A 27,965-nucleotide genomic window follows, 5' to 3' on the forward strand; every position below is an offset into this window, starting at 1 on the left:
AGTTCTTAGAGGCTGATTAATTAGAAAATTATCAGTCTAATTCAAATAAACTGAATCTGGGAAAATGCGACGAATGATGACGGGAGGGAAACAAAACATTTTTCTCTCTTTAATACATACAGTTCTTAGAAGCTGATTAATTAGAAAAGTTTCAGTCTCATTTAAATAAATTGAATCTGGAAAAATGTGGCGAATGGTGATGGGGAGGAAAACTAAATATTTTCCTCTCTTTAATACATACAGTTCTTAGAGGCTGATTAATTAGAAAATTATCAGTCTAATTCAAATAACCTGAATCTGGAAAAAATGCGACGAATGATGACGAGAGGGAAACAAAACATTTTTCTCTCTTTAATACATACAGTTCTTAGAGGCTGATTAATCAGAAACATTTCAGTCTAATTTAAATAAACAGAATCTGAAAAAATTTGGCAGACGATGACGGGGCAAATAGCAAATTTTGCCCAATTTCTATTCTCTTTAGAAGTTTTCTAAATCAATCTATAGGGGACATTATTGGATCCAGGGTGTACCCTAGATTCAGTAGGAAATCTCAAAATACAGAGATTTTTGTCCTCCAATCTTTGTCAGGGCATTGCCGTCCAATAAGAATCTTTCATGTTCTCAGAAGAAAAAAAAAATAACTTTTGCTGAAATAATTTCCTTTGTTTTTGTGATTGAGGAAACAATGCGGGAAGCAGAGAGTACACAGAGCCAGGTGTCTGAGGCGGGCAGCTTGCTCCCTAATGACTTGGCCTCTCACTGAGCAGCTGCCTGCTGCCTCCTTTGTGTTGGCCTATTGTTGCCGCACACCCCTCGTTAATGCACACGCTGCCCCGGGGCAGGGCCCTGAGAATGAAATCAACTTGCTCTTCTTAGAAAGCTCCTAACCTGCCATAGAATGGGGAGGTTGCTTTACATCTGCCTGGCCCAGTAATTGTGAGCTGCTTGTCCTGCTATTGGCTGCCTCCCTGCTCACTATAGACTCTGCTTCTCCATCTGTTCCTCCATTCATTGTTCTGCTGCTGCTGCCTGGAACTCTGCTAAGGACCTGCTGCTGCTCCAGGGACCCAATGTCTGTCTGCTCCCCTCCTAAAGTAAGTGCCCGGATTGTGGGACCCAATGTCTGTCTGCTCCCCTCCTAAATTAAGTGCCCGGATTGTGGGACCCAATGTCTGTCTGCTCCCCTCCTAAATTAAGTGCCCGGATTGTGGGACCCAATGTCTGTCTGCTCCCCTCCTAAATTAAGTGCCCGGATTGTGGGACCCAATGTCTGTCTGCTCCCCTCCTAAATTAAGTGCCCGGATTGTGGGACCCAATGTCTGTCTGCTCCCCTCCTAAATTAAGTCCCCGGATTATGGGACCCAATGTCTGTCTGCTCCCCTCCTAAATTAAGTGCCTGGATTGTGGGACCCAATGTCTGTCTGCTCCCCTCCTAAATTAAGTGCCCGGATTATGGGACCCAATGTCTGTCTGCTCCCCTCCTAAATTAAGTGCCTGGATTGTGGGACCCAATGTCTGTGTGCTCCCCTCCTAAATTAAGTGCCCGGATTATGGGACCCAATGTCTGTCTGCTCCCCTCCTAAATTAAGTGCCCGGATTATGGGACCCAATGTCTGTCTGCTCCCCTCCTAAATTAAGTGCCCGGATTGTGGGACCCAATGTCTGTCTGCTCCCCTCCTAAATTAAGTGCCTGGATTGTGGGACCCAATGTCTGTCTGCTCCCCTCCTAAATTAAGTGCCCAGATTGTGGGATCCCCGTGGATTTGCTCTAGTTCTTTGCTGCAAGTTTCCCTGCACTTTAGCCAGTGGGATGCTCTTTGCTGGTGTCCCTTACCATTTATTAATATTTTAAATGTATTTTATTATATCATTACTACCATTTATAATTATTTCCAGGGTTTAAAGGGTGGCCGTGGCACATGTGAATGGGAACGTGATCACTTTATGCCAAGGGAATAGGCTCACATGACCCCTCTGCGCATCTCTGTTTGTTTCTGTTCTGAAAGCCCATGTGGTTCATTTACTGGATAAACTGATCCAAGGCATCTAATGCCCATACATGACTTTATTGGGAAGTTTTTGTATAGGGACGGACAGGGTCAGGTGGTGGCTAAACTGGATCTCTGTGTATGCATGCAGCAGGCTATGCTGATAACTGTGCTGCCATGCAATATGCACCTTATATATGCATGTGTGTTTAAAGGGATTCTGTCATGATTTTTATGAGGTCGTTTTTATTTCTAAATTACACTGTTTACACTGCAAATAATTCACTCTACAATAAAAAATGTCATTCCTGAACCAGCAAGTGTATTTTTAGTTGTAATATTGGTGTGTAGGTGCATCTCAGATCATTTTGCCTGGTCATGTGCTTTCAGAAAGAGCCAGCACTTTACGATGAACTGCTTTCTGGCAGGCTGTTGTTTCTCATACTCAATGTAACTGAATGTGTCTCAGTGGGACCTGGATTTTACTATTGAGTGTTGTTCTGAGATCTACCAGGGAGCTGTTATCTTGTGTTAGGGAGCTGTTATCTGGTTACCTTCCCATTGTTCTTTTGTTTGGCTGCTGGGGGGGGGGGAAGGGAGGGGATGATATCACCCCAACTTGCAGTACACCAGTAAAGAGTGACTGGAGTTTATCAGAGCACAAGTCACATGACTGGGGGCAGCTGGGAAACTGACAATATGTCTAGCCCCATGTCAGATTTCAAAATTAGATATAAAAAAATCTGTTTGCTTTTAGAAACGGATTGAAGTGCAGAATTCTGCTGGAGCAGCACTTTATTAACTGATACATTTTGAAAAAAACAATATACCTTTCAAGGATCTCCTGTAGAGAGATAAGAAAGACAATTGTTGGGCGTCCATCATTCATCTTATTCCCCCCTTATATTGGGGGATCAGCCTTCCGGCAGTGCCAGCTGTGTTCTCTGCTTGTGTGGAAGAGGCTGCTGGGATATGTAGTTTAGTAAGTGCTGGTAAAGAGGAGACTTTCCACCTTCTGAGTGTACAATACAGTGAAGTGGAGGGAATACTGGAGGGTATGTCGGCAGCAGGTGGATGTTACCATTTATTTTTTTATATGTGTAAATATCTCCTAGTAAGTGACCATTATGTCTTTAAATACGCTGAATAATGTGTGGCCTACTGTATATGGAGAACTAGAATATTTAATGGGTGTTCATGAGTATTTAGGGCGTTCCTTTGCCATACACAGGCACACACTGACAAGCTGTAGGACCCTGAGGTTTCCACTATAATCATATTTATTAAATAGCTAGGGGAAGGCCAGAGGGGCTGCTGTAAGATATCATGGACACCGGGGCTCATTTATAAACAGTGGGCAAATTTGCACCTGGGCAGTAACCCATAGCAACCAATCAGATGATTTCTTTCAGTGCTCAACCTGCAGCTGTCTGAAAAAAAAGCTAATCACTGATTGGTTGCTATGGGTTACTGCCCAGGAGCAAATTTGCCCACTCATATAAATATCCCCCAGTGACTATTTATTGGGGGCTGTGTACTAAGAATGCCAGGGCCTATGTTGGATCTCAGTCTGGACCTGGAGGGTATTGCGGGTATTGTAATCCATATGGACAGTGCCGTAACTAGATATTTCTGGGCCCCCCAGCAAATTATTTTTCAGGTCCCCCAAATGTTTAGAGGTTGACTTGTTTTACTAATATTTATTGAAACTGTATATGAATTAGGGCCTCATGGGACCCCCAATACCTCTTGCCCCCCCCTCCCCGCAGCCACAGGGTCTGCTTTCTCTATAGTTACACCCCTGCATATGGACAAGCCTTTCAAAATAGGCAAAGGATGCAGGGAGTTGTCAGCAAGTGCAGGCCAAAGGATGGACAACCTCTCTAGCATAACTATCCTTCTTTTATAAAATAGTCTTTAGGAATGCTGGGGTTTGCACTTTGCAGAAACAGCTGGAGCACTTCTGGTTGGACACAGGAGTATAGCATAGATACAGCAGACATACCAGCTATTGGGCAACTCAAGAGAAGAGCTTACTCATTGCTGGGGGACTTACTACTGTATAAGTCTCATTGATATGCACTGATCTTCATTCTATAGCATTAGGAGGTGAGTAGGCTGTAAAACATTTTTATTGTGGGTGTCAGACACACCAGGTTACTGGAAATCCCTCTCTTATATTATTTTGATATGTGTACATAATTTATAATAGAGTGATGTCACAATTGGGATTTATGTTGTTAGGTGATATTGGGAAATCCAACTGGGTATCTGGTAGAGCACCACAAGCTAAACATCCCTGTATTATATTGTTCTTTTTTTTTTCATTTTGACTGAAATCACAAATCTGACTTTGGCTGTGAAAGAGTCCTGGTTAAGGGGGTTGTTCACCTTTAAAATAACTTTTAGTATGTCATAGAGAGTGATATTGTGAGACTATTTGCAATTGTTTTTCATTTTTGATGATTATTTTGAGTTTTTATTCAGCAGCTCTCAAGGTTGCAGCTTCAGTAATCAGTAATGAATAAGAGACCAGGGCCGGGCCAAGGTAGTTTGGCACCCTAGTCAGGAGCTTCAATCAGCGAGCCCCCATAGAGCCCCCATACCTGTGCCAGCATGCCCAGTAGCCACCCATCATACAACCAGCATATTGCCCCCAATCTTTAGCTGTGCCAGCGGCAGCCAAAAATAAATCAGACCACTGTGATCATATTGCCCCCAAGTATTTATTACCTGTGCTATTGCCCAGCTCAGCAGCAATAGAAAATATATGGCCCACATCTGGAAGCGGCGCAGTAATAGAAGAATATAAATCTTCCTTCAGGCTGAACTGAACTAAACTCTGAATGCTGAGCCTGAGACAGAAACCACACCAATGCGCCTAGGCTGCCAGCTCTGTGCCTCTCTCCATCGCCGAACCCCGTTAGTGACGTGACGTCATTGACGCACTTACGCACGTAACGCTGGTAGGAGCTTTTACTTGTTGGCAAGGGGCGGGAGGAAGAAGGTGAGGGAGGTAGCGGATGGATGTATTCCGCCCGTGCCCAGGATTACTTCAATAAATTATCAAATAAGCAAAACAAAAAAAAAAAAACCAGAAATAATAATAATAATAATAATAATAATAAAAAAAACCCGAAATAATAATAATAAAAAAATAAATCCACTTAAAAGTGCGCCCCACAGTGATGGCGTCCTAGGCAGCTGCATACTCTGCCTATCCCTAGTTCCGGCCCTGTAAGAGACTGGAATATGAATAGGAGAGGAGCAGAGTAGAAAGAGGAGTAATAAAAAGTAATACATTTGTAGAGTTACATGTAGAGTTGTATTTAGATGGGGTCACTGACTCCCATTTGAAAGCTGAAAAGTGTCTTAAAGAGATACTGACACCAGAAATGAAACCATTTGCACATCTATCATAGTATTAGCTTTGTCTGCTACTTATAATTTTGCCATAAAGTATTTGCTCAAAGCTTTTACATTACCCATCTGACTCCCCGCGCTCATCTAGGAGGGAGCTGCCATATTTGTGCAGCAGGAGTCCGTTAGCATTAGAAACTTTAACTGACAGGCTGAGATGGGACAGTCAGGTCGGCAAAACAGTCAGGTTTAGGAAGATCAACTAACAATTATTTACAAAAACAGACCTAAAAAAATGATCAACATGACCTATAGGTAACGTTTAATGTACGATTATTCATTTTAAAAAGTAGTTTTTTAGCGTCAGTATCACTAAGAAGAAGGCAAATAATTCCATAAAGTTATATATTTATATTGTTTTATATAGATATATACATACATATAAATACACATGCAGAAGGAGATACAGCTCTTTGCAGAGCTCAGCAGTAATACCCTCTTCAGCTCACGCTTGGCTAGTTGCAGCAGGTGCTGAAAGAGTTAAGAGGAAGGCTGCATTCCCTACACATGCCCCATTATGCAAACATATGCATTGGCCTATTGAAAGTTTTTCAGAAGTTGGGCAACCCACCAGTTGCTGGTCTCCTGCCGTTCCACTAGACATCTGTTACCCCAGAGCATTAACCAATCTGTTCAATGGGACATCTTTCCTTTGTTAGGATGGAGGTCTGCAGACAACAGCGCTCGTTGGGGACACAATGGTAATTAAATACCGAGAAAGCAGGGGCCGGAGGTATTTATTACATATTCATTATTTCGCTTCCATTGTTTCTAAGCAGTGGATAAATGCTTTTATTTTTTTTTATTCAAGCTGCAGTGCCATGTATATAAATGAATTCAAGTTACACACACACACATCATTATTCCTGGAATGATTTTGTCTTTTAAAACTTTTAAAACATTTTTTAAATTTTTTTAATCTAAAATAAAAAAAAAATGCACGAATACTGTACACAGACACCCAAATATTACATATATATGTATGTATATAATGTAAGCGGTATAATTTATGTATCTAATGTATAGAGAGGATCGCACTCTTAGGACTTAATACAAAAATTCTTGTGTTTATTAGAGCAGAAAGCTAACGTTTCGGCTAGCACTCTTAGGGGTAAATTCACTAAGATCTGAAGTTGCGCCAGCGACAGCTTCGCCGCACTTCGCCAGGCATAGTTTCGCCAGCGCTACGCAAATTTACTAAAATGCAAAGTTGAGCTCAGGGAGGCGAACGGTAGCGAAGTTGTGCTACCGTTACTTCATCAGGCAAAGCGAGGTTACGCTAGTGATGCCTAATTTGCATACGGCACAAAGTTAAAATATAATGGACGTATATGCTGCAGCAACTCCATTACACTACACAAGCCTGGGAAACCTTTCAGAAATAAAATAAAGGTTATTTTGCCCTACACATGTGCCCAGTGTATCGTTGAGTTGCCATATGTTAGGAAATGTAGGAGGGAAGGAGGGTAGCCTCAAAGAAATTTACGCTATTTTTCATACTATCACCCTAAAAAAAAGTAAAAGACGCCAGCGTTTTTTTGGACTTAGAAAAAATGTCAGCTATTTTTGGACAAACTCCTATGTATTGTATTGAACTTCGCCTGGTCTGACCTGGCGAAGTAAAATGTGGCGCAAGAGGTAACGTTCAGTAAAATGCGCAAGTTAGTGAATTAGCCTAGTTACGTCCCTTCAACATAGCGCAAGTTCGCCTGGCATAAGGGTGCAAAGTAGCACTAGAGTACCACTTCGCTAGCGAATTTACGCCAGCGCCTGTTAGTAAATCGGCGAAGTAACAAAATGATGTCACGCTGGTGAATTTGCACTAATGTTAGCCGCTTCGCGCTTTAGTAAATTTGCCATTTAGCCTTTATCGATCAAAGGCTAAGAATGTTAACCAAAAACGTTAGCTTTCTGCTGTAATAAACACAAGAATTTCTACATTAAGTCCTGAGAGTGCAATCCTCTGTCTACATTGTACCGTATTTCCTGGCACGATATACCTACTATACTATGTCAACAGTGTTTCTTAATCCTGAAGAAGGCTCGCAAGTAGAGGCCGAAAGGTCAAATTAACTTTTTTTTATATACATTTTTTTTTTATTTGCTTACTATTATGTATTGATGTTTAAACCAGCACCCAGGCATACATGCTGAATGTCGTTGTGCACCAGTTTTGGAACTTTTTTATATATATACAGATATATATATATATATATATATATATATATATATATATATATATATATATATATATATATATATATATATATATATATATATATATATATATATATGCATGTGTATATATATATCACACTTTTAGGAGCCTTTTAGGACCACCTAAAAGGCTCCAAGCAGGAGACGAAACGTTGGTGTAATTTATGGAATAAACTTAGATATATGGAGTGCGGTTCTTTGGTTCTGGGCACCCAGCTCTAAGGAAGTGCAGCTTTCACACTATTTTTACAATATACTGTATATATGTAATACACAGGAGCTATGAATATTCTGTAAATTATATCCTTATAAATGGTTCTTAGTGATGAATATCCTGTAAAGTATATTCTTATAAACAGTGCTTAGTGATGTCATCAGTTATAAACGGTGAGTTCTGATGTAATTTCTGTCACATGACTCACTGAAACTTGTGTATTATAATAAATAAAGTACCCCTGTTGCAAAATATGAGGATATTTGAGTCACCTCGGAGTTCCATGACCTGTATAAAAACACTCGACCTTCGGCCTCTAGTTTTTATATGGTCATGAAACTCCTCGGTAACTTATAATATCCTTATGTTTTACAATAGAGAGTAGTTTATTCACTACATACACACTTCTGTATAATGAGGACCAATCCATACAACCAAGCAGAAGTAGATATATATACTCATTGAAAATCAGATGACACACACAGAAGCATTCGTGCTAAATGGTTGAAGTTTTATTGAGATCCCCACAACGTTTCGGAGGCACAGCCTCCTTTCTCAAGTGCTCTCCTTGAGAAGAAGTAGATATATGCCCACAAGGGATCATGGTTTCATTATTTAACATTAGCCCAGTGCAGCACGTGCCTCATCAGAAGTTTACACACAATTTTTGGACATATTGTGGGCAGCAGGGGGCATCATCCAAATAGACAGAGGGTCAAAAGGTTGTAACCCTACCATCAGCCTGCCTCATTGCATTTCAAGAGCACCTATTTGTTGTCCCCTTCAACATACAACAATGGCGGTATGGTAGCATATGTGTGTACTGTTTGTTGAACAGGATTTGGTGTAGGATATATCTACAAAGTACTCTCAGGGTTATATAAAAATGTGTAATATGGTGACTATTTATTCCAATACAGCTGTTACATTATATTTACAGGTACATTTTCCCTACAACTATTTTACTGGATATCTAGTACAATGTAGCTTCCTTACCCACCAACACACAAACTTCTATCATCCTGATAAAGGGCTGTAAGTGTATCTATGGATCTGAAAGACTGAGGTTTTTGATTTACAACAAATCCAGGTGGACAAAAATATGGCAACAATGTATGGATGAAATAATGATTTGGATTGGCCTACCTTGGACTACTCTTCTACAAATTATGAACTAGACAATGGTGTGTTTAGCTTCAGAACTTTCTTCAATGAGGAAACGCTCCAGTTCATTGTGGAATGAAGGCGGTGGAACTCCACTCGCAATATCGTAGACCTGCGTATAATGTACAGAGACATTTGGATGTTGTTGGGGGAAGGCTATGGAGTCACTTCATTCTGGTGTCCTGGTTTTCGTGGATCTGTTTAGCTGGAAAATGATTATCATGGAATATGAGAACATACCAAGGACAGCAGCAATTGGTTCAAGATGGTTGTCCACACTGTATCGGATCTACTACCAAGTGTAGTAATTGAGAATAGGCAGCTTGATAATTGTGTCCAAAACCATGAACCCTTTCATTGGTCCAAGCTCAGAACAAGTTTTGTGCTTATTGTGTATTTTTAGGCTGTGTATCATTTCCAGTGCCCTGTACTCTATGGCCCGTTCTTGAGACCTGGCCAGGCAGGGCAAGAAGAAGAAGGTCTAAAAATGCCTCTGCTGAGTTTCTTCTGAAATATCACAGATTTCTTATGTAATGTTCTTCAGAGTGTTACTGTGTAGATTTCTTTCACACCAGGAACTGTTGTATATGAATCCAAAATGTGCGAGTAACTTTTATTTACTGTTACTATAGGAGCAATGGCACACAGGGCTTTTTGTTGCCCAAATATACACTGTAAATATTTTATACACAGACATACCTCATTCCACAGGCTGAATGGAAACCATAATAGCATGTGCTCGCAGGGACCATTTCTCCACCCCTCTGAGGAACATAGTTTTATACAACTCCTTATCCTTATCTTGTTGCACTGTGAATTGATGGATTCTGGGACTTGAATTCCCTTTGTTTTCCATAGTGGGCAGAGCACAGATTCTCTAGAAAGCTGAGGAACTTCAAGTCCCAGAATCCAGGTGATGGAGGAGTTGCATGACATTCTGAGACTAAGGGTAGTAGGGACATGGTTCCTACAAGTACCTTGGTTTCAGTGTATTATGTATGCCTGTGTAAACAAAAAAGCATATTTATTTTTTGAGGTCTAAGGGGTTTATTTATCAAAGTCTGAATTTATCTCAATATTTTCTGAAAAAAACTCCAAAATCCAGGGTTTTTTCGCCTTATTTATTATTTATTTATTAATAAACTTTCCCGAAAAAACTTTTCCAGATCCGAAAAAAAATCGTCAAAATTACGAATTTTATTTATTTTTCGTAATTTCCACCCAGAAACTCTGATTTGTTCGGATTATTTCACGAAACCCAGCTCAGATCCAAAAAATCTTTGGGACTTCTCCCATTGACTTATAGTATATGCAACCTCGGCAGGTCTGAGATGCTGGATTTTCAGATTCAGACTTTTTTCATCCTCTGGGTATAATAAGTTTCAAAAAATTCATGATTTTTTTCACTAAAAATTTAGATTTTATGCTAAAAAAAAACATTAATTTTTCGGGTTTTTGCCATTCTGAGTTAAGGAAATGACCCCCTTAAGTGTTTATGCACTTTTTTTTTTTTTACATAAAATAAACTAAAATTTAAAAAAATGCAGGGGTCATAAATGGTTTATTTTCCATTTGTGCATGGTGCTTAGGAAAATTCTAACCTTCAAAAATGCAGAATAGTGTGTTTTCAGTTTTCCATATGTACATGCAGGTCTGAAAGGAGCAAAAATGCACCTCCCCCCCAAGAATGAAGGCAGACTAAATGACCACATGGGGTAAAATACATAAATCATAAATTCCGTGACTCTAACCCTCAAGCTTACTGGCATATATATTTATATATAACCGTCATTAACATGAGACTTGGGCCTTATTGGCAGTTGCTCCATAGTGAGGCAAGATAAGCATCTCCTGAGGAGTGTTCTGAGCATTACATTAGTGTCTCAGCAGCTGCAGAAGTGGCTGGTGCTTACTAAGCAATGTTTTAAGTGCTTCTATTTAAAATAGTCATGTTCTGTAGATGTAGGCAGGTTAAATGTGTCCTCACTTAACAGGTGGACAACATGAAGAATCCCATTCTCCTGGTTAAATGATAGATTTGAGAGTTGGGTATCAGTGGAAGTTATTTATAATTGACAAGAAGTTCTTTTATATGTTCTAATGCTATTTTGGCCAACAACCCCTTAATGGCTATTCCAGGCATTTCAAAGATCTGGGCTCTCAATCTTTATCTTCGTTCCTGCTTTTCACATGGGTATTGAATATAACATAAAAATATATAATAATATGTTGAATGATAAAGTGATAATAGGACAAGTGTTCCAAAGGGTCTGGTTTCCTTATGGCACTGGCAGAGGAGATCTACTCTTGGAACTGACAGTTAGGACTAAGCATGGTAGATAAAGCAAAGCATCCAATATTTCCTCAAATGTGTTTTTAAAAATTGATGGTAGATGATTTCATAGACTTTTTGGGGAGTATTTTGGTTACTACCATTTGGTATTTTGACCACCAAAAGTAAAAACAAATTTAAGTACTTGTTTAAAAGCATTGGAGAATCTCTACCAGCCATTTCGTATTTTAGCAAATCAGAAATCAGAATGTGTGTTACTGGTACAGGTATGGGATCCCTTATCTGGGGACCTGATATGCAGAAAGTTTAAATTTATGGGAAGATCATCTCCCATAGAGGCCATTTTAAGCAAATAATTATCTTTTTTTTTTTTTTTTTTAAAAAATGATTTTCTTTTTCTCCTATTGGGTTTATTTAATTTGAAATGTTTTTTCAGATCTGAATTATGGAAAAACAACTGGTAATCCCCAAATATTCTGGATAAGATATTTCATTCAATTCTTTCATTACACTCTGTAAATGACATGGTCAAGCCACTAGCTGGCAAAGCAAGAACACTAACAAGAATTACGCCTTCTGTATTATAATGTTAAATGTACCTCTTTCATATTGGCTAAGATATAACATTTATGGCCAGTACTAGGCCAAATGCAAAGGTCGCCTAAGGCAAGCCCCCCCCAGCCCTTGTTGCTTTTCTGTTTATTTGCATTAATAGTTACTGAGTTGCTATATTATTTGCCTTTGCTGGCGTCATTATGAACATTCTCCAGGACAACCAATAGTGTACGTGCCACACACATGTTCAGCAAGAGAAATAAATGGAGACTAAGTCCAAATTTATCTTAATATTTTCTGAAAAAACTCCAAAAACCAAATCCGCACGGATTTTTTTGGGCTTATTTATTAATACACTTTCCCGAAAATTATGTTTGTGTGGAAAAATCACGAAAAATCCGATTTTCACTATTTTTTTCGGATTAGTCATCCGATTTTCACGATTATTTAAAAAAATTTACCCGAAAACTCCGAATTTTGCCTGAAAATTCTGAAAAGTTCGGGGTATTGCCAAAAACCCAGGGCACATCAAAAAATCATTGGGACATCTCCCATTGACTTAAATGCAACCTCGACAAGTTTGAGATGCCGGATTTTCAGATTCTGATTTTTCCGTTCTTGGGGTTTAATAAATTCAGAAAAATTCGTGATTTTTTTAAAAGTCCGATTTTATTAAAAAAAATAACGTGATTTTTGCATTCGGAGTTTAGCAAATAACCCCCAAAAGTTATGTTTAAGATGATGGGACACATTGACATTGGCCAAGGACAAGTGCACCTATCTAAGTGCAACGAGCTGCCTGTCTCCTTTATCCTGTGCAGCATTCCTACAAATGGCAACTTATTTTACATAATGATCCATGTATTGTCCTGCATTTTTTGACACCGAAGTTCTCTGTGTTATAAATGGCAATAAGGTCTCAAAAATGCCCAAAGTGAATCATTATTATCCTAATGGAACAGGGCTATCTGGCAGGTCTGGGTGGCTGAGCTTAAAAGGGTTCTCCATCCAAAAACCCTTTTTTCTCTATGAAATAAATCATAAGTATTGCCAGTACAAGTGAATTAAGAAATGTGCAGTGATTTTAACATTACAGTTGCATTTGCAAGTGAAAGCATTATATTTTTTTAATGGTTTTTTAACTTAATCTACTTAGTTTCACGAGGGAGAGGCAGTATGGTGAGAATATCAACAACCAGACAGATACTACTTTCAAATGCGATTACACTTGCACAAATAAATGTTGTATATTGGAAAGTTACTCAGAACATTTTCTTTCATTTTCCAAATAACAGTTTTTGGGTGGAGAACCCCTTTTAAATCATCCAATAAAAAGTTGACTCCTACTTGCACCTTATTTGCCACAATTAAGAAGCAGTTGCCTGAGTGAACCAGCACTAACAGCTCCTGTTTCTTCTGATGTTCAGCATTTGAATGGAAGAGGTAGGAGGCAGCTGAACAATGTTCAATTTCCCTAATTCCTTGGGGATGACAGTGAAGAGCCAGATGCTGCTAAGTGTATGCAAGGCCACCACATTTGCATGACGACCACAAGTCCGAGAGCTCCATGCATTCAACCCTGGTTTAATTACAAGGGTTTATACAAAACTATCATCTCCACCATTTATTAACACAAGCACTTCTGAAGACATGCTGGATCACTCTCTCTCTCTATCTCTCTATCTCTAATATAAAGTTGTAAATCCTGGTAATACAGAGCCAAAAAACATGCAGGAACATTACAGAGTAAGAAACAGAAGTGAATAATTTGTTTAAACAATATTATTAAAGGAGCCCAGTGAATCGTTATTATTAGTGAATAATGAACCCTTCGTCTTGTCTAAAGACCATCAATAAAGAACATGCTTTTGGTTTTCATAAAGGGAGAATGTTTTTATTTTAATATATAATAACCAGTGATGACTCTTGTAACGTCAGTTGGATAGTGTGCGTTAAAGTTTATTTTACTTAATTTAAGAAAAAGCAATATTGTTATTTTATGTATTATTTTAAAATTATATTATTTATTATTTATTATTATATTATTTTAAGTATTTTCTTTTGGATGTGGGCTTTTTATCACAACATTTTCCCTATTTTATCACTTTTTTTGTGCATTTATAAGTAAAGCCAATTTGATATTTACTTTATAATTTACTTATTTACTAAGTACATATAAATGTAGAAAAATATTTTAGATATTGGAAAAATATTTATTGTGGTGAAATGTATAAAAGTAATAATTAACTAAGTACTTATGGAAAAATGTGACAAATATTTTGATGTGGTCAAAAGTATTTAGTCAATTTTGTCAATGTACTTAATAATTGACTTATAATTTACTAAGTACTTGCAAATCTCACCACAATAAATATTTTTCCTATTCTTCCCTATTTTATATGCATTTATATGTACTTATTAAACTATAAGTCAATCATAGTCATGAAAATTGACTAAGTAACTATAAACTCAGAAAAAAAAGTTTAAAAATATGGAAAAATATTTATTTAATTTATGTAGTATTTGTAAACACGTGATAAAATGATGTGTAATGCAAAATTAAACATGGGGAAAACAACATTTTTTAATTTTGGTTCACTTCATTTTCCAGGTTTTATTTGCAATTTTAATTTTGCGTAACAAAACCATTGGTGGGCTTCAAGAACAAACTTTTTTTTTTCTTTTAGTTTTTTTCAGATTTGCATTGGGCTTGATTTTCCGAGCCCTCCCTCCCTGCATAATGAATAGTCTTGCTTGGGGGGATAACTTTATTTCTGTGGTTAAACAGCATTGTTCTTCAGGATGATTGGTGCATTGACCTGTCTTCTCCCAGCGTTAGGACTGTGGCTAAATAATAGTTCTCTCAAACTTTTCAGTCAAGATTAAAAATGTTCCCCTATTAAATATACTTCCTCCGGCCTAAGAACACTGCGAGGCTTAGAGAACAATAACGTCGGAGCTTCCAGATTGGTTTGGCAGCTCCATTGTTCTGAGAGGGTATTCCAGACGCACTTCTGTCCCACTCTCTTTCATGGGCTTTTGTTCAGACCAAATTAATCTTTCACTGTGATAGAATTCACTATGGTATGCTAGAGGAGTGCATCCTAGCAACTGCAGCTTGGTTGCTGGGCAACACAGCACTTCGTCGGTTTTTCTTCTTACGATTTATTAGAATTGCTCTGAAGGCCACAAATTTAAGGAAAAAAAATTATCCTCAATTGGGATACTATCTTAATTGGTTTGAGGATGTTTCACAAAGGCATGAGAAGAATTCATACATTAACAATTGCGGTTGGTCAAGATAGAAATAATGTTGATCTTCTGGAAAGACCAGATTTCATGAATGTCTCTTTTTGTTGGCTTTACCAACCATGTGTAAGCTTGTTCTATAAACAGGAATGGCTTAATGTAGAATTAACTGAAATTTGAGTCAAGGGTTTGATCACTCTACTGACTTTCTGTTGTCTGGACCCCTCTTTGGATAATAAATATTGCTTGTTTGACCAAGAAAATTCTCTGTACTAATATGTGTAAAATGATTTGTAGTATAATAGAGTCTGTCATGTTCACCCACCCAAAACCCCTGTGGAGATGCAGGGGTCTTCTTTTTAAACATGTTCTTTAGCCTCTAAAGTCTTCTTGCCCTTTATTAGGAGTTTTCTGGTTGTCAGTTGCCATTAAGGCAGATGTAGCTCCAAACATGGCAGACAAAGATAGCAGTAGGTGGCTGGTGAAAAGAAAAGAGGATTCAGCACAAATGATCCAATGGCACACGGGACTGGTGAAATTCTTCAATTTATTAGTAAGCGGTTTGCCATGCAACGTTTCGAGGACCAAGTCCCCTTTGTCAAGCATACAGAACCAACAAGCAAGCAAGAATAAATACATCAGTGAAACAAATCCATTAGCGTGTCATAATTGGTTAACCAATCAGTGGAAGCATCAAAGCACATTATTAACCCATTCAATTAATCCAAAGCTCAAAATTATATATATAAAACTCGACCATCTAAAACACCATAAAAATATAAATATGAACAATTCAGTGTACAAAACGTGATAGACAATCAAACATGTGTACTGTCCGTTAATTACAAAAAATAGCTGCAATATTCAAAATACAATAATAAAAAGTTAAACCACAATCTTACCCTATACAGCATTAACGAAAAATGAAAAGTAGCTGTCCCTGCTACAAAATGTATAGAATTGAAGTATTCATCTGTAAAGAAAAATATTAATAATGTAAACAATTAATTCAATTAAAATTCACTATAAAAAGCAGGACATGTTAAAATCTTCATTAAGTCCCTTAGGATGGCGAGTTTGTAAAAGCCATATCCAAAAACACTCTCTTTGTAATAATAGCCTTTTGATATCCTGTCCTTGTCTGGCGATAACTTTTTCAAGTATTTGCCATCTGACCTGTGAAACCTGATGTCCCTGATTAAAAAAATGTTTGGCCAACAATGTCTCTTTTTTATTTCTCCCTTTCTCCTTGACCTCAACTTCAACTTCTGGTTTAAAGTTCCGTATTACCGACTTATGTTCATTTAAACGGATTTTGATTGGTCTTGAGGTTTGTCCAACATAGGACTTGCCACAGGGACATTTTATGCAATATATTACATTCTGGCTATCACAAGTAGAAAAACAACTGACAGGATGTTTGGTCCCTGATAGGGGGTGCATAACTACATCCCCGGCAATAATCCCATTGCAATGACCACATTGTCTACAGGGGAAAGTACCCTTCCTATTAGTTGTCAGATGTAAATCCCTCTTTTGTGTAGGTCTCGATTTGATGAGTTCCCCAATATTTCTACCTCTCCTGTATGAAAATATGGGCGGGAGATTGAACAAGTGTCCTATTTTAGGGTCTGCTTGTAGCACCCCCCAATATTTTAGAATTAACTTTTTACATTTAGCTGAATTCGTATCAAAGGTAGAAATAAATGGGATCCTAGCACTCTTTATTTCTGTTTTTTTGCCACATTTTAAAGTATCTTTCCTAGGAATCTTAGCTACTTCCCCTTTGATTTGTAGTAATTCTTTCTCTTTATATCCTTTAGCAACGAATTTCTCAATAACTCTAGATGCCTCCGCGTCAAAGAGCTCTTCCTCAGAAGTAATTCTTCTCACTCTAATAAGTTGACTTTTAGGGAGACCCATAAACACACCAGCTGGGTGATAGCTGGTTTTTTGGACCATGTTGTTTTTGTCTGTTGGTTTAGTATATACTGTTGTAACGAATCTGTCTCCCTGGCATTTGATATTAACATCTAGGAAGTGTAATTCAGTCGCATGTGATTCAATTGTAAATTTAATAGTGTTGTGCACACTGTTCAAATGGTCTACAAATCCAAGCAAGTCAGCCAGATTACTTGTCCATAAAAAGAAAGTATCATCGACATACCTCATAAAAGAGTGTATGTGACGTGAATATTCAGTGTTGGAAAAAATATACAATTTTTCAAATTGATCCATTTATGGACAAAAACAACATGGTCCAAAAAACCAGCTATCACCCAGCTGGTGTGTTTAGGGGTCTCCCTAAAAGTCAACTTATTAGAGTGAGAAGAATTACTTCTGAGGAAGAGCTCTTTGACGCGGAGGCATCTAGAGTTATTGAGAAATTCGTTGCTAAAGGATATAAAGAGAAAGAATTACTACAAATCAAAGGGGAAGTAGCTAAGATTCCTAGGAAAGATACTTTAAAATGTGGCAAAAAAACAGAAATAAAGAGTGCTAGGATCCCATTTATTTCTACCTTTGATACGAATTCAGCTAAATGTAAAAAGTTAATTCTAAAATATTGGGGGGTGCTACAAGCAGACCCTAAAATAGGACACTTGTTCAATCTCCCGCCCATATTTTCATACAGGAGAGGTAGAAATATTGGGGAACTCATCAAATCGAGACCTACACAAAAGAGGGATTTACATCTGACAACTAATAGGAAGGGTACTTTCCCCTGTAGACAATGTGGTCATTGCAATGGGATTATGGCCGGGGATGTAGTTATGCACCCCCTATCAGGGACCAAACATCCTGTCAGTTGTTTTTCTACTTGTGATAGCCAGAATGTAATATATTGCATAAAATGTCCCTGTGGCAAGTCCTATGTTGGACAAACCTCAAGACCAATCAAAATCCGTTTAAATGAACATAAGTCGGTAATACGGAACTTTAAACCAGAAGTTGAAGTTGAGGTCAAGGAGAAAGGGAGAAATAAAAAAGAGACATTGTTGGCCAAACATTTTTTTAATCAGGGACATCAGGTTTCACAGGTCAGATGGCAAATACTTGAAAAAGTTATCGCCAGACAAGGACAGGATATCAAAAGGCTATTATTACAAAGAGAGTGTTTTTGGATATGGCTTTTACAAACTCGCCATCCTAAGGGACTTAATGAAGATTTTAACATGTCCTGCTTTTTATAGTGAATTTTAATTGAATTAATTGTTTACATTATTAATATTTTTCTTTACAGATGAATACTTCAATTCTATACATTTTGTAGCAGGGACAGCTACTTTTCATTTTTCGTTAATGCTGTATAGGGTAAGATTGTGGTTTAACTTTTTATTATTGTATTTTGAATATTGCAGCTATTTTTTGTAATTAACGGACAGTACACATGTTTGATTGTCTATCACGTTTTGTACACTGAATTGTTCATATTTATATTTTTATGGTGTTTTAGATGGTCGAGTTTTATATATATAATTTTGAGCTTTGGATTAATTGAATGGGTTAATAATGTGCTTTGATGCTTCCACTGATTGGTTAACCAATTATGACACGCTAATGGATTTGTTTCACTGATGTATTTATTCTTGCTTGCTTGTTGGTTCTGTATGCTTGACAAAGGGGACTTGGTCCTCGAAACGTTGCATGGCAAACCGCTTACTAATAAATTGAAGAATTTCACCAGTCCCGTGTGCCATTGGATCATTTGTGCTGAATCGTATCGGGGGTTGCCGAGCCTCTACCTTTGGGCACCGGGCGAATCTTCCAACAAGGAGGGTGTGCGAGGTCCTCTTGTGCTGTCTATGAAAAGAAAAGAGGAGCCAGAACTCCCCAGATAGGAACATTCAGTAATTAAACAGTGAGAACCCTCCTAAACAGGGCCAGAAACTGGTACAAAGAGCATTTGAAGAGCAGGCAAAGATAAAGAGGGGAATGTGATCATGTTTGGGGCAGGCCTGGACTGGCAATCTATGAGTTCTGGCAAATGCCAGAGGGGCTGCTGTAAGATGCCATAGACAGTCACTATTTAGTCGGCTGGTGGGGGACTGGTTGGGTCTCTGTGTACTTGAAATGCCAGGGCCTATTTTGACTCCCAGTCCAGACCTGATTTGGGGGGTGGTGCAAAGTAATTAGTCAGTGATCACATCCATGTCTATGCCATGGTTGGCTGACTAGAACTTAATACTTGGTTGAATTAAACTCCTATTATTTGTGGATTTTCACAGGGAGAGTCATTGGCCATGGGCCTGCACACGGTGCACTTTGTACAATAAATTAATAGTCAGCAATATATACTCCGTGTGTCCAGAATTGGTATGTGTGCATTTATTGGGCTGGTGGACACATGAAGAAGATGAGAGGGGACAGATGGAGGGGAGCAAAGAGACTGGATAATGATGCTAGAAAAGAAATTGAGTCAGAGAAGGAACAAAGTAATTAATAGAAGGAGTAAAATTTGGGTAAGACAGAAAGCAATATGTAAGTAATGGAGAAGGGGAGGGAAGTTGGAGAAGGTTTCTTATCAAGTACAGTCATATTTATTTATTTAATTTAGACAAGGACAGCAACAGCCTTAACTTGAAATAGCTGAGCCTGCCCATTAGTGTTAGTTTGTACAAACTGCCCAGTTATAGATACTGTAGGGCAGGTAATCTTTTGCGGCTAATCAGGAATGAGGGTGATCTTGTCCTTTCAGTATACGGATACACCTTGTGATAAGATACAGTCAACTTATTAATAATGCTAAAATGTGTGTATAGTAATCATGAACACAACTGATATAAATTTTTCTTTTTCTTCAGGAATTCAGGCCCCATTATCAAAGCTTCGGAAACAGCAGACAGGTGGTGCCTGACACATGTAGCAGCTTCATGGGATTAAAGGACCATCGGAAGAATAGCCTTGGACATCTTTATGTGGAGAGCAGTGAAACGCACATAAGTGCAATTGTGCCGTGGACTATTTTGCGGAAACCAACAATGGATAAAACAAATTCAAGGAAAGATGATTCCGATAAAGACACTTCTGGGGAGATGTGCAGCTCAAGTGGGGACTCAGAAGAAAGCACAAATTCTGATAACGAATCCGATCTATCAGGTAGACTTGCGGCAGAACGTGTAACTAAGAAGCACAGACAGTTCTGCAGATCCCCTTGTATAGAACCACACATACTAAAGCGCAATGAGATTATACAAGACCTTAAAACAGAGCAAAATGTAGCAAGTACTAAAGAAATAAAAACCCCACCAGATGTGGTGAAGGAATACCAAACCAAACTGGACTTTGCACTTAAACTTGGTTACTCGGAAGAACAGGTTCTACTTGTCCTCAACAAACTTGGTTCTAATGCTTTAATTAATGACATTTTGGGGGAGCTTGTGAAACTTGGTAGCAAGAGTGAGAATGAACAGAATGGTGGTGGAAATGGTGCAGTCTTGCGGGAGACCTCCTCCATCGAGTCTCAGAGACCAGAATCTCCTTTTCAGCAAGAGCTGATTGATGATGCTGAAAACCTAAGACCTATTGTCATTGATGGCAGCAATGTTGCAATGAGGTAAGTTGAAAAGATGTGGCATCTCATGTGAGTGTGATGTTTTCAAAAAGAATGCTTAAAGAACAAAGTAATGATGAAATGCTGAATGTAATGGATGGAACTGATACCTTGCACCCTACAGGACAATTCATTACTAAGTTGTTGACTAGTCACTCTAAATCATATCTTTGTATGGTTCACTACGTAGATCAGCTGCCATCAGTAATCAGTATTCCTTGTTTAAGATGATAGCACATAGGCCTTTTGACTTTATTGGTCCTCTCAGGGCCAGATGACAGTATGTCCCGATTTTTTTAATTGCAGTGGACTTTTTATCCAATATAACAAAAGTTTAGGGCCAGATTATAATAAACTGAGCTATGGTTCCTTGAGAAGATCTATCAGGCTTGTGGGCCTCCAGTTGGACAGCCCTGTTATATAATTAAATATTGTTGCATGTTCTGGAGAACCAGATTAATGCCCTTCAAATGCCCTATTGGTGATCATTTTATTTTAGTTATTAGCTCCTTTTAACTGCCTACATGAAATGGAATGTACATCTGTGATTGAGATGCAGTATAAAATAGCAATCAATTTTAGTCAATATAATGTACAGAAGCTGCTTGTTCCTGGCGGCAATTTTTTGGAAATTATTCTAGACGTGAGTGTTTCATTGACTTCTTGATCTTAATCCTCCAGTACTTTTTAAATTATGATTGATGTAGTAATACTTTAATAATATAGGTGAGAGATAATAACTAATGTCAGAAGACACACCATTGGCAATTTCCCTGGATAGTTGAAGATAATTCTAGCAGTTATACCCACAATTGTTTGGGCAGGACTTACCAGAAAAAAAGGAGTTTTTTTTAAGATAGAACACAACAGGGCCTAACAGAGAGATCATTGGCTTATCCTAAATTGGGAAGTCAGTAGTGGTACACTGGGGTGTTATTTACTAAACTTCAAATGCAAAAATCCTGAAAAATTTGTGATTTTTTTTGTATAAAATCGGACTTTTAAAAAATCACGAATTTTTCGGAATTTATTATACCCCGAGGATGGAAAAGTCAGAATCAGAAAATCCGGCATCTCAGACCTGTCGAGGTTGCATATAAGTCAATGAGAGAAGTCCCAATGATTTTTTGATGTGCCCTGGGTTACATACAATACCCTGAAGTTTTCAGGAAAAAAGTACAAAATATGAGTTTTCGGTGGAAATTCCGAAAAAAACTTGAAATTTGAATTTTTTCCCGCAAACCACATTTTCTTGAAAATCTAGTAATAAATAAGCGGGAAAAACCCTGTGCGAATGTAATCAGAGTTTTTGGCAGAACATGTTGAGATAAATTTGGACTTTGATAAATAACCTCCTAGGACTTGTTCCTCACCTTGACTTTAGAATGCTGCACTTCAACAAGTAAACCCGATTTTATCAGAAACAGGCATAATATCCAACCAAACATCTAAAAATACAACCGAGCAAATGGACCATTGTCAGTAACACAACAATTGTGAAAATATTCAGTGGAAAAGAGACATGGCAGGTGAAACACCTAAAATTGCTCCACAAGCTTTTCAATGACTCTTCTTTCCTGGTAATATGCTGGTTTGGGAAGCTTTTAAAAATGTTTGTGAAGTCTGAAAATTGTTTTTGTGACAATTTCATCTTAATTAAAAGTTGTAGGTTATTTGTAAGTTTCATTTGTGTTGCAATTTGGTTGTTGTATAGCCACAACCAGGCTATATCCATAAATTGTTTGCCATTTGGTTGTTGTATAGCCACTAGCAGGGCTATATCCATGAACTACTGGCACAATGTCTAGAAATCTGCCCTCTTGTGAATTTAGTGCATTAACCAGATAAAATCTTAAACTCGAGTTATAGGGGAGCCTATTGCAGAAATACAGATTTACACATAAACCAACGTTCTCTCTCTCTTCCAGTCATGGGAATAAAGAAGTCTTTTCTTGCCGTGGGATTAAGTTGGCTGTCTCCTGGTTTTTGGAAAGGGGCCATAAAGATGTGACTGTCTTTGTCCCTGCATGGCGGAAGGAGCAGTCCAGACCTGATGCCCTCATTACAGGTGAGCATGTCTTGGTCTCACTCAGCTACAGGTACTCTCTTGCCCTTATATGTAGTATCATTTTGTTTTTACTTCCACTACTTGTATCATTTGCTTGGTTAGCAAGGTCAGAATTTCCCAAAAGACAGTGCCCACAAGTTCATGGAAAATAATTGCATGGTTGCTTGAGTGCATCAAGCCATATCTTGTTAAATTAGAGATGGGATTGACTAGCTACTCTGGATGACAGTCCAAGCAAAGCATTCACTGTTTTCAGAATGGGTATTTGGTCAGTTTACTGTCTCTGACAATGTTTTCTGATTTTAAGGGACAATGCAAGAAAGCAGAAGTGACTGTTGTATAGGATCAAAGTTAGAATATCTGATCATATGTACAGCATTGCTTTCAGATAACTTTTTTTACTCCTTTTCTATATGAGCACCTGAGGAAGGATCACTCGATCCAAAACATGTCTTGCATTTTTCAAATAAAGTGATTACTGACTAGAGAAATCGGTTCTCCAGAGAGTTAGCTACAATTTGTGAAAGTTTGGAAGATCTGGCGGTGCCTTAAGGTGGCCATAGACTCAAAGATCCGCTCGTTTGGCGACATCGCCAAACGAGCGGATCTTTCCCCGATATGCCACTAACGGCATGGCTATATCGGGGGTAATTCGAACGATCGAATTACGATGCGCCAAGGGGCTCCGACGGGTCGGTCGGGTAAAAATCAAACCTTCCCGATCGATATATCGTGGCCAGATATCGATCGGGAAGACCCGTCGGAAGCCCCCATACACGGGCAGATAAGCTGTCAAATCTGCCCGTGTATGGCCACCTTAACTCTGAAGGTGAACCCTGCTTATCTAATAACTAAGGATCAATTCATCCACAAAGTGTGCATATCTTTATCCTCGTAAGAGACCTGACATCAGTTCAATAGTTGTATACATTCAGAGGATTGGAACAGCATCAGTATATGGACTTGGGTCCTTTGTAACCCATTGCATGCCCATGTTGGACCTTGCTGTACCACGGTTGCCGGTAAACATGTGGCACATCATAGATCAAAGATAGAGATCTGAAACCATAGTATGTTGATACAGGGTGGAATTGATATGCCAGCACTGATCTACAGCATGTAGGGATAAAGCCACCCTACACTTTATTCCTAATCACCTCCCACTTCCACCTTACTCTTGCCATATTGCATATTGTGATTATCCTTATGTTTCCCCAGATCAGGAAGTCTTAAGGAAATTGGAAAAGGAAAAGATCCTCGTCTTTACCCCGTCTCGGCGTGTTCAGGGCAGAAGGGTGGTGTGCTACGATGACCGCTTTATAGTGAAGCTGGCATTCGAGTCGGATGGCATCATTGTGTCTAATGACAATTACAGGGATCTGGCAAACGAAAAGCCAGAGTGGAAGAAGTTCATTGACGAGAGGCTGCTAATGTATTCCTTCGTTAATGACAAGTACGTTGAAAACATGTTTGTGAGCAAAAAAGGCCACAAGGGATGAGCAAATAGGTCAATTTAAGAAAATAAAAATTAAGAAAAAAAAAAAACAGCAAGTCCAGTTGATTCGACTTATTTCTACAAATATTGTCAATTTAACAATTTTACTCCTCTATACAAAGGGTTCAATAAAGTTCCAGCCGCTCACAATGGGTTTAGGAAGAAACCTGGGGGCCAGCATAAAGGTGCACGTCTAATAATCCTGCTGAGACCCTTTATTTTTTAAAGGAGAGCTACCCACGCCTTCTCTTCTGTACCATTATCCAGTGTGGATTTGTGAATAACAGTAGAGCCAGAATAACAATGGGTTGGATAGAGCTGCAGCTCCAGGCTTGTTTGCAGAAATCAGTGTCAGACTGGCCCACTGGGATACCAGGAAAATTCCCGGTGGGCCCAGGTGTCAGTGGGCCTCTTACTTCTAAACATTTGGCCTATTTATTGGGCATTCCTTCATTTCTTTATGGGAACAAAGGTTTAATAATGGAATAATGGAAGAATAGAGTATGTAGAGAAAAGAGACTAGGAGAATAAAGAGGTTGAGTGAGGTTCCAATAGTTTAGAATATGGGCCCTCAGCCTAAGGTTTTCTGGTGGGCCCCTCGCACCCAGTCCGACACTGGCAGAAATAGACTTTTTAGGTCTTGAGCCAAAGGACCTGACAAATTCAAGTACACAACTGGACAAACCCCATTATTATGTAAATGACTGACCTTGGTGCTTTGATGTGAAATGATAATTGTACCTGTGCCAAGGTGTTAAAATGTTAATAAAGATGCATTCTGCTTTCCTGCTGCTAATTTCTTAGATCTCATTTCCCTGCAGTATAGATCACAATCATGTTGGGATATTTTTCCAGTCCACAGTTGCTGAAAACTGTGTCTATCTCCCTCAGTATGCCATTGAATTTACAAATAACAGAATTAAAGGACAGCTCTATTAAGCCAACGTGGACAACTAGAGAACTATAAAGTCTATTCATATATATTCAGAAAACAAAGTATATGTATGTCATTTTACAATTTATGTCAGTTTTAAGTTTCTATTATATTCTAGATTTTTGTCCGTTTACAGAGTGTTAGCACTATAGTACTGAAAATGAATTTCTTTTCTTCTAGCCACTGGGAAATGACTACAATGTAGAGATAGAGCAGACTTTATTTTGATTTCTGCTTCACACTGTCATGTTCCCTTTCTTATTAAAATCAGCGCTGTGCTATGAGTGCCAGATAAAAACTGAGATTGTGCTCTATCGGTATTTATAAAAAAGCATGTATCTGGGTATTTATGAAAAGCATGCATCTGGGTATTTATGAAAAGCATGCATCTGGGTATTTATGAAAAGCATAAATCTGCTGAAATTTCCCAGTGGATTCATTGTATCCTCCCCTCTGTTGCAGGTTTATGCCTCCTGATGATCCATTGGGGCGCCATGGGCCGAGCCTCGATAACTTTTTGAGGAAGAAACCTGTAGTCCCTGAATACAAGAAGCAGCCGTGTCCTTATGGTATATATACTTTTTGTTTTAAAATGCTAGACATTATTAGTTATTTATTACATGTGCACCCAGATTTAAACCAGTAGGACAAGGAGCAGTTCCAGGCATTTTACATTTTGCAACTAAAATACTGAATCAAAATCTCTAAATACATTCCCATTGCTGCCTACAAGAATTGCGTTAAGCACCAGCATGGGCAGTTGTCATGTGACACTTTTACAAAAGTCACTTGGTTTTTAGATGTGTCTGATTTTGAAATGGTACTGGATCAATGGGATCCCCAAATTTCATTTTTTGCTTCATTAATGGCAGTAGATTCCTAGTATTAATACAAAAACATGGAGTTTCCTCTATCTTACTAACTTGTTTCATCCTAATCACCCTTCTCTTAGGGCAATGGAACAAGAGCCAATTTAGGGATTTTGGTCAATTTAAGTTTTACCCATTAAAAGCAATGAATCAAAATTTCCCAAATCAACCGTTTGCCAAATATCCTTAACGACTCAAAATCCCACAGAGTTGTAGACAGTGGGCTTCATACAGAATGTTGCATCATGCAAGGTCAATCACTATGAGGTTGGGCCATATATGGCTGCCTTATGTCCAAGTTCAGAGAATGGAAGGTTTCCTTAAATGTTAGAAATACAAAACACAGCTTTAGGCAGGTTTGGCCAAGAAAAGTGATTCTAGAAAGTGTGTAAAATCTATATAAAGGCAGAATCATTTGACGTTCTCCTTTGAGTTCAATACAAAGGAATTCATATGTACAGTATATATTTTTTTTCTCTATAGGAAAGAAATGTACATATGGGCATAAGTGCAAATATTATCACCCGGAAAGGGGTAGCCAACCGCAGCGTTCAGTTGCAGATGAACTCCGTGCCATGTCTAGAAGCAGCGCAGCCAAAACAGCCAGTGAAGTTGGACTTGTCAAAAGCAACAGTGTCCCTTCCAATGCCAAGATGGATACCAACTATGACTTGAAACGTTCTACCCCAAAGAGGCAATCAGACCCCAGTATAAGAACTCAAGCTTATGACTTAGAAGAAAAACTTCCTACCAAAAATAAGTTTGAAAGCAGGTCAGTGCCATCTTTAGTTAGCATATCTACTAATAAACCCCAAAGCACAACACCACTGAGGAATGGAATTCTTTCAGTTGGGCATTTATCATCTCAGGATAGAGCCTCACCCGCCCTCTACTCTCCAAGTATTATGTCTACAAAAAGTCATGGTGCCATGTCATGTGACCAGTACCCCCAATGCGACTCACCAGTGGATGCAGGATATTACTCCATGATGAATGCTTATTCAAATCTTAGTATTTCTGGAGGTCGAAGTCCTGATAGGCGTTTCTCATTGGACACGGATTACAGAATTAGCTCAGTAGCTTCTGACTGCAGCAGTGAAGGAAGCTTGAGCTGTGGTAGCAGTGACTCGTATGTTGGCTACAATGATCGTTCTCATGTCAGCTCTCCAGATCCACCATTGGATGAAAACAAGTGTCAGCGCATGCACCCCCACCCTCGCTCAGGTTCTCAGTCATATATGCCCTGCTACCATGAGCCTTTAACCAGAGTCCAAAGTTTTGGTCATGAGCAGGAACAAAAGCATCACCACAAGCCACAGCCTCCATACATGTCAGGAACCCCTCAACACCTTACTGTTGCAGCCCGTTCAAGCTGTCCAAATGATTACCGCATTTCCCACAATTCCCCTATTTCCAAGAACGGAATTATGGGTAGATCTTTAGTCTCCACGAGAATGGAAAGTATCTCGGATTCTCGTTTGTATGAAAGTCCCCCGCCTCGACATCATAAGCCATATTTAAGCCAAGAAGCCACCGGGAGCTGGGATAGGCCTTATGGTGTGGACCCTTATGGTTACTGTCAGAATAATTCTGTGTCTGGCAACCCTTCACAACCATGTTATGAGCAATTTGCTTTCCAAAGCCCACCAGACCACCAGGATCATAGTTGGCGGATACCGTACTGTGGTCTACCGCAAGAACCTCCGAGATATCCTCTGGGTACCAGAGAGAAAGTTTTTATAAACCTATGCAACATCTTTCCCGCGGAACTTGTCCGGCTTGTTATGAAAAGAAATCCACATGTCACGGATGCTCAGCAGCTTGCGGCAGCCATTTTAGTGGAGAAATCCCAGTATGGATACTGAAAAAATTAAAAAAAAAAAAAAAAAAGATACACCTTTTGAGGTGTGAAGTACATTTCTTTTGTTCAGCTCATGCTGAA

General features: G+C 38.7%; 1 protein-coding gene across 1 annotated transcript; it reads left to right on the forward strand.

Moving 5' to 3' along the window:
* Positions 1-782: 782 nt before the first annotated feature.
* Positions 783-27,953, forward strand: zc3h12c.L (zinc finger CCCH-type containing 12C L homeolog). The gene is made up of 6 exons (XM_018247762.2): positions 783-1,097; positions 19,909-20,660; positions 22,586-22,725; positions 23,944-24,178; positions 25,617-25,723; positions 26,507-27,953. The coding sequence occupies exons 1-6, from the start codon at positions 1,074-1,076 to the stop codon at positions 27,886-27,888; spliced, it is 2,640 nt and encodes an 879-aa protein (XP_018103251.1). The 5' UTR covers positions 783-1,073; the 3' UTR covers positions 27,889-27,953.
* The last annotated feature ends 12 nt before the right edge of the window (positions 27,954-27,965 follow it).

Source organism: Xenopus laevis, chromosome 2L, assembly GCF_017654675.1.
Source record: "Xenopus laevis strain J_2021 chromosome 2L, Xenopus_laevis_v10.1, whole genome shotgun sequence".
In the NCBI taxonomy this organism is placed as follows: domain Eukaryota; kingdom Metazoa; phylum Chordata; class Amphibia; order Anura; family Pipidae; genus Xenopus; species Xenopus laevis.

Excerpts from the sequence above, each read along its gene's own strand:
- zc3h12c.L (XM_018247762.2), top strand. The coding sequence starts at position 1,074 with ATGTCTGTCTGCTCCCCTCCTAAA. Across the intron at positions 1,098-19,908 it reads CTGTCTGCTCCCCTCCTAAA|GAATTCAGGCCCCATTATCA; the intron begins GTAAGTGCCCGG and ends CTTTTTCTTCAG. Across the intron at positions 22,726-23,943 it reads ACCTGATGCCCTCATTACAG|ATCAGGAAGTCTTAAGGAAA; the intron begins GTGAGCATGTCT and ends ATGTTTCCCCAG.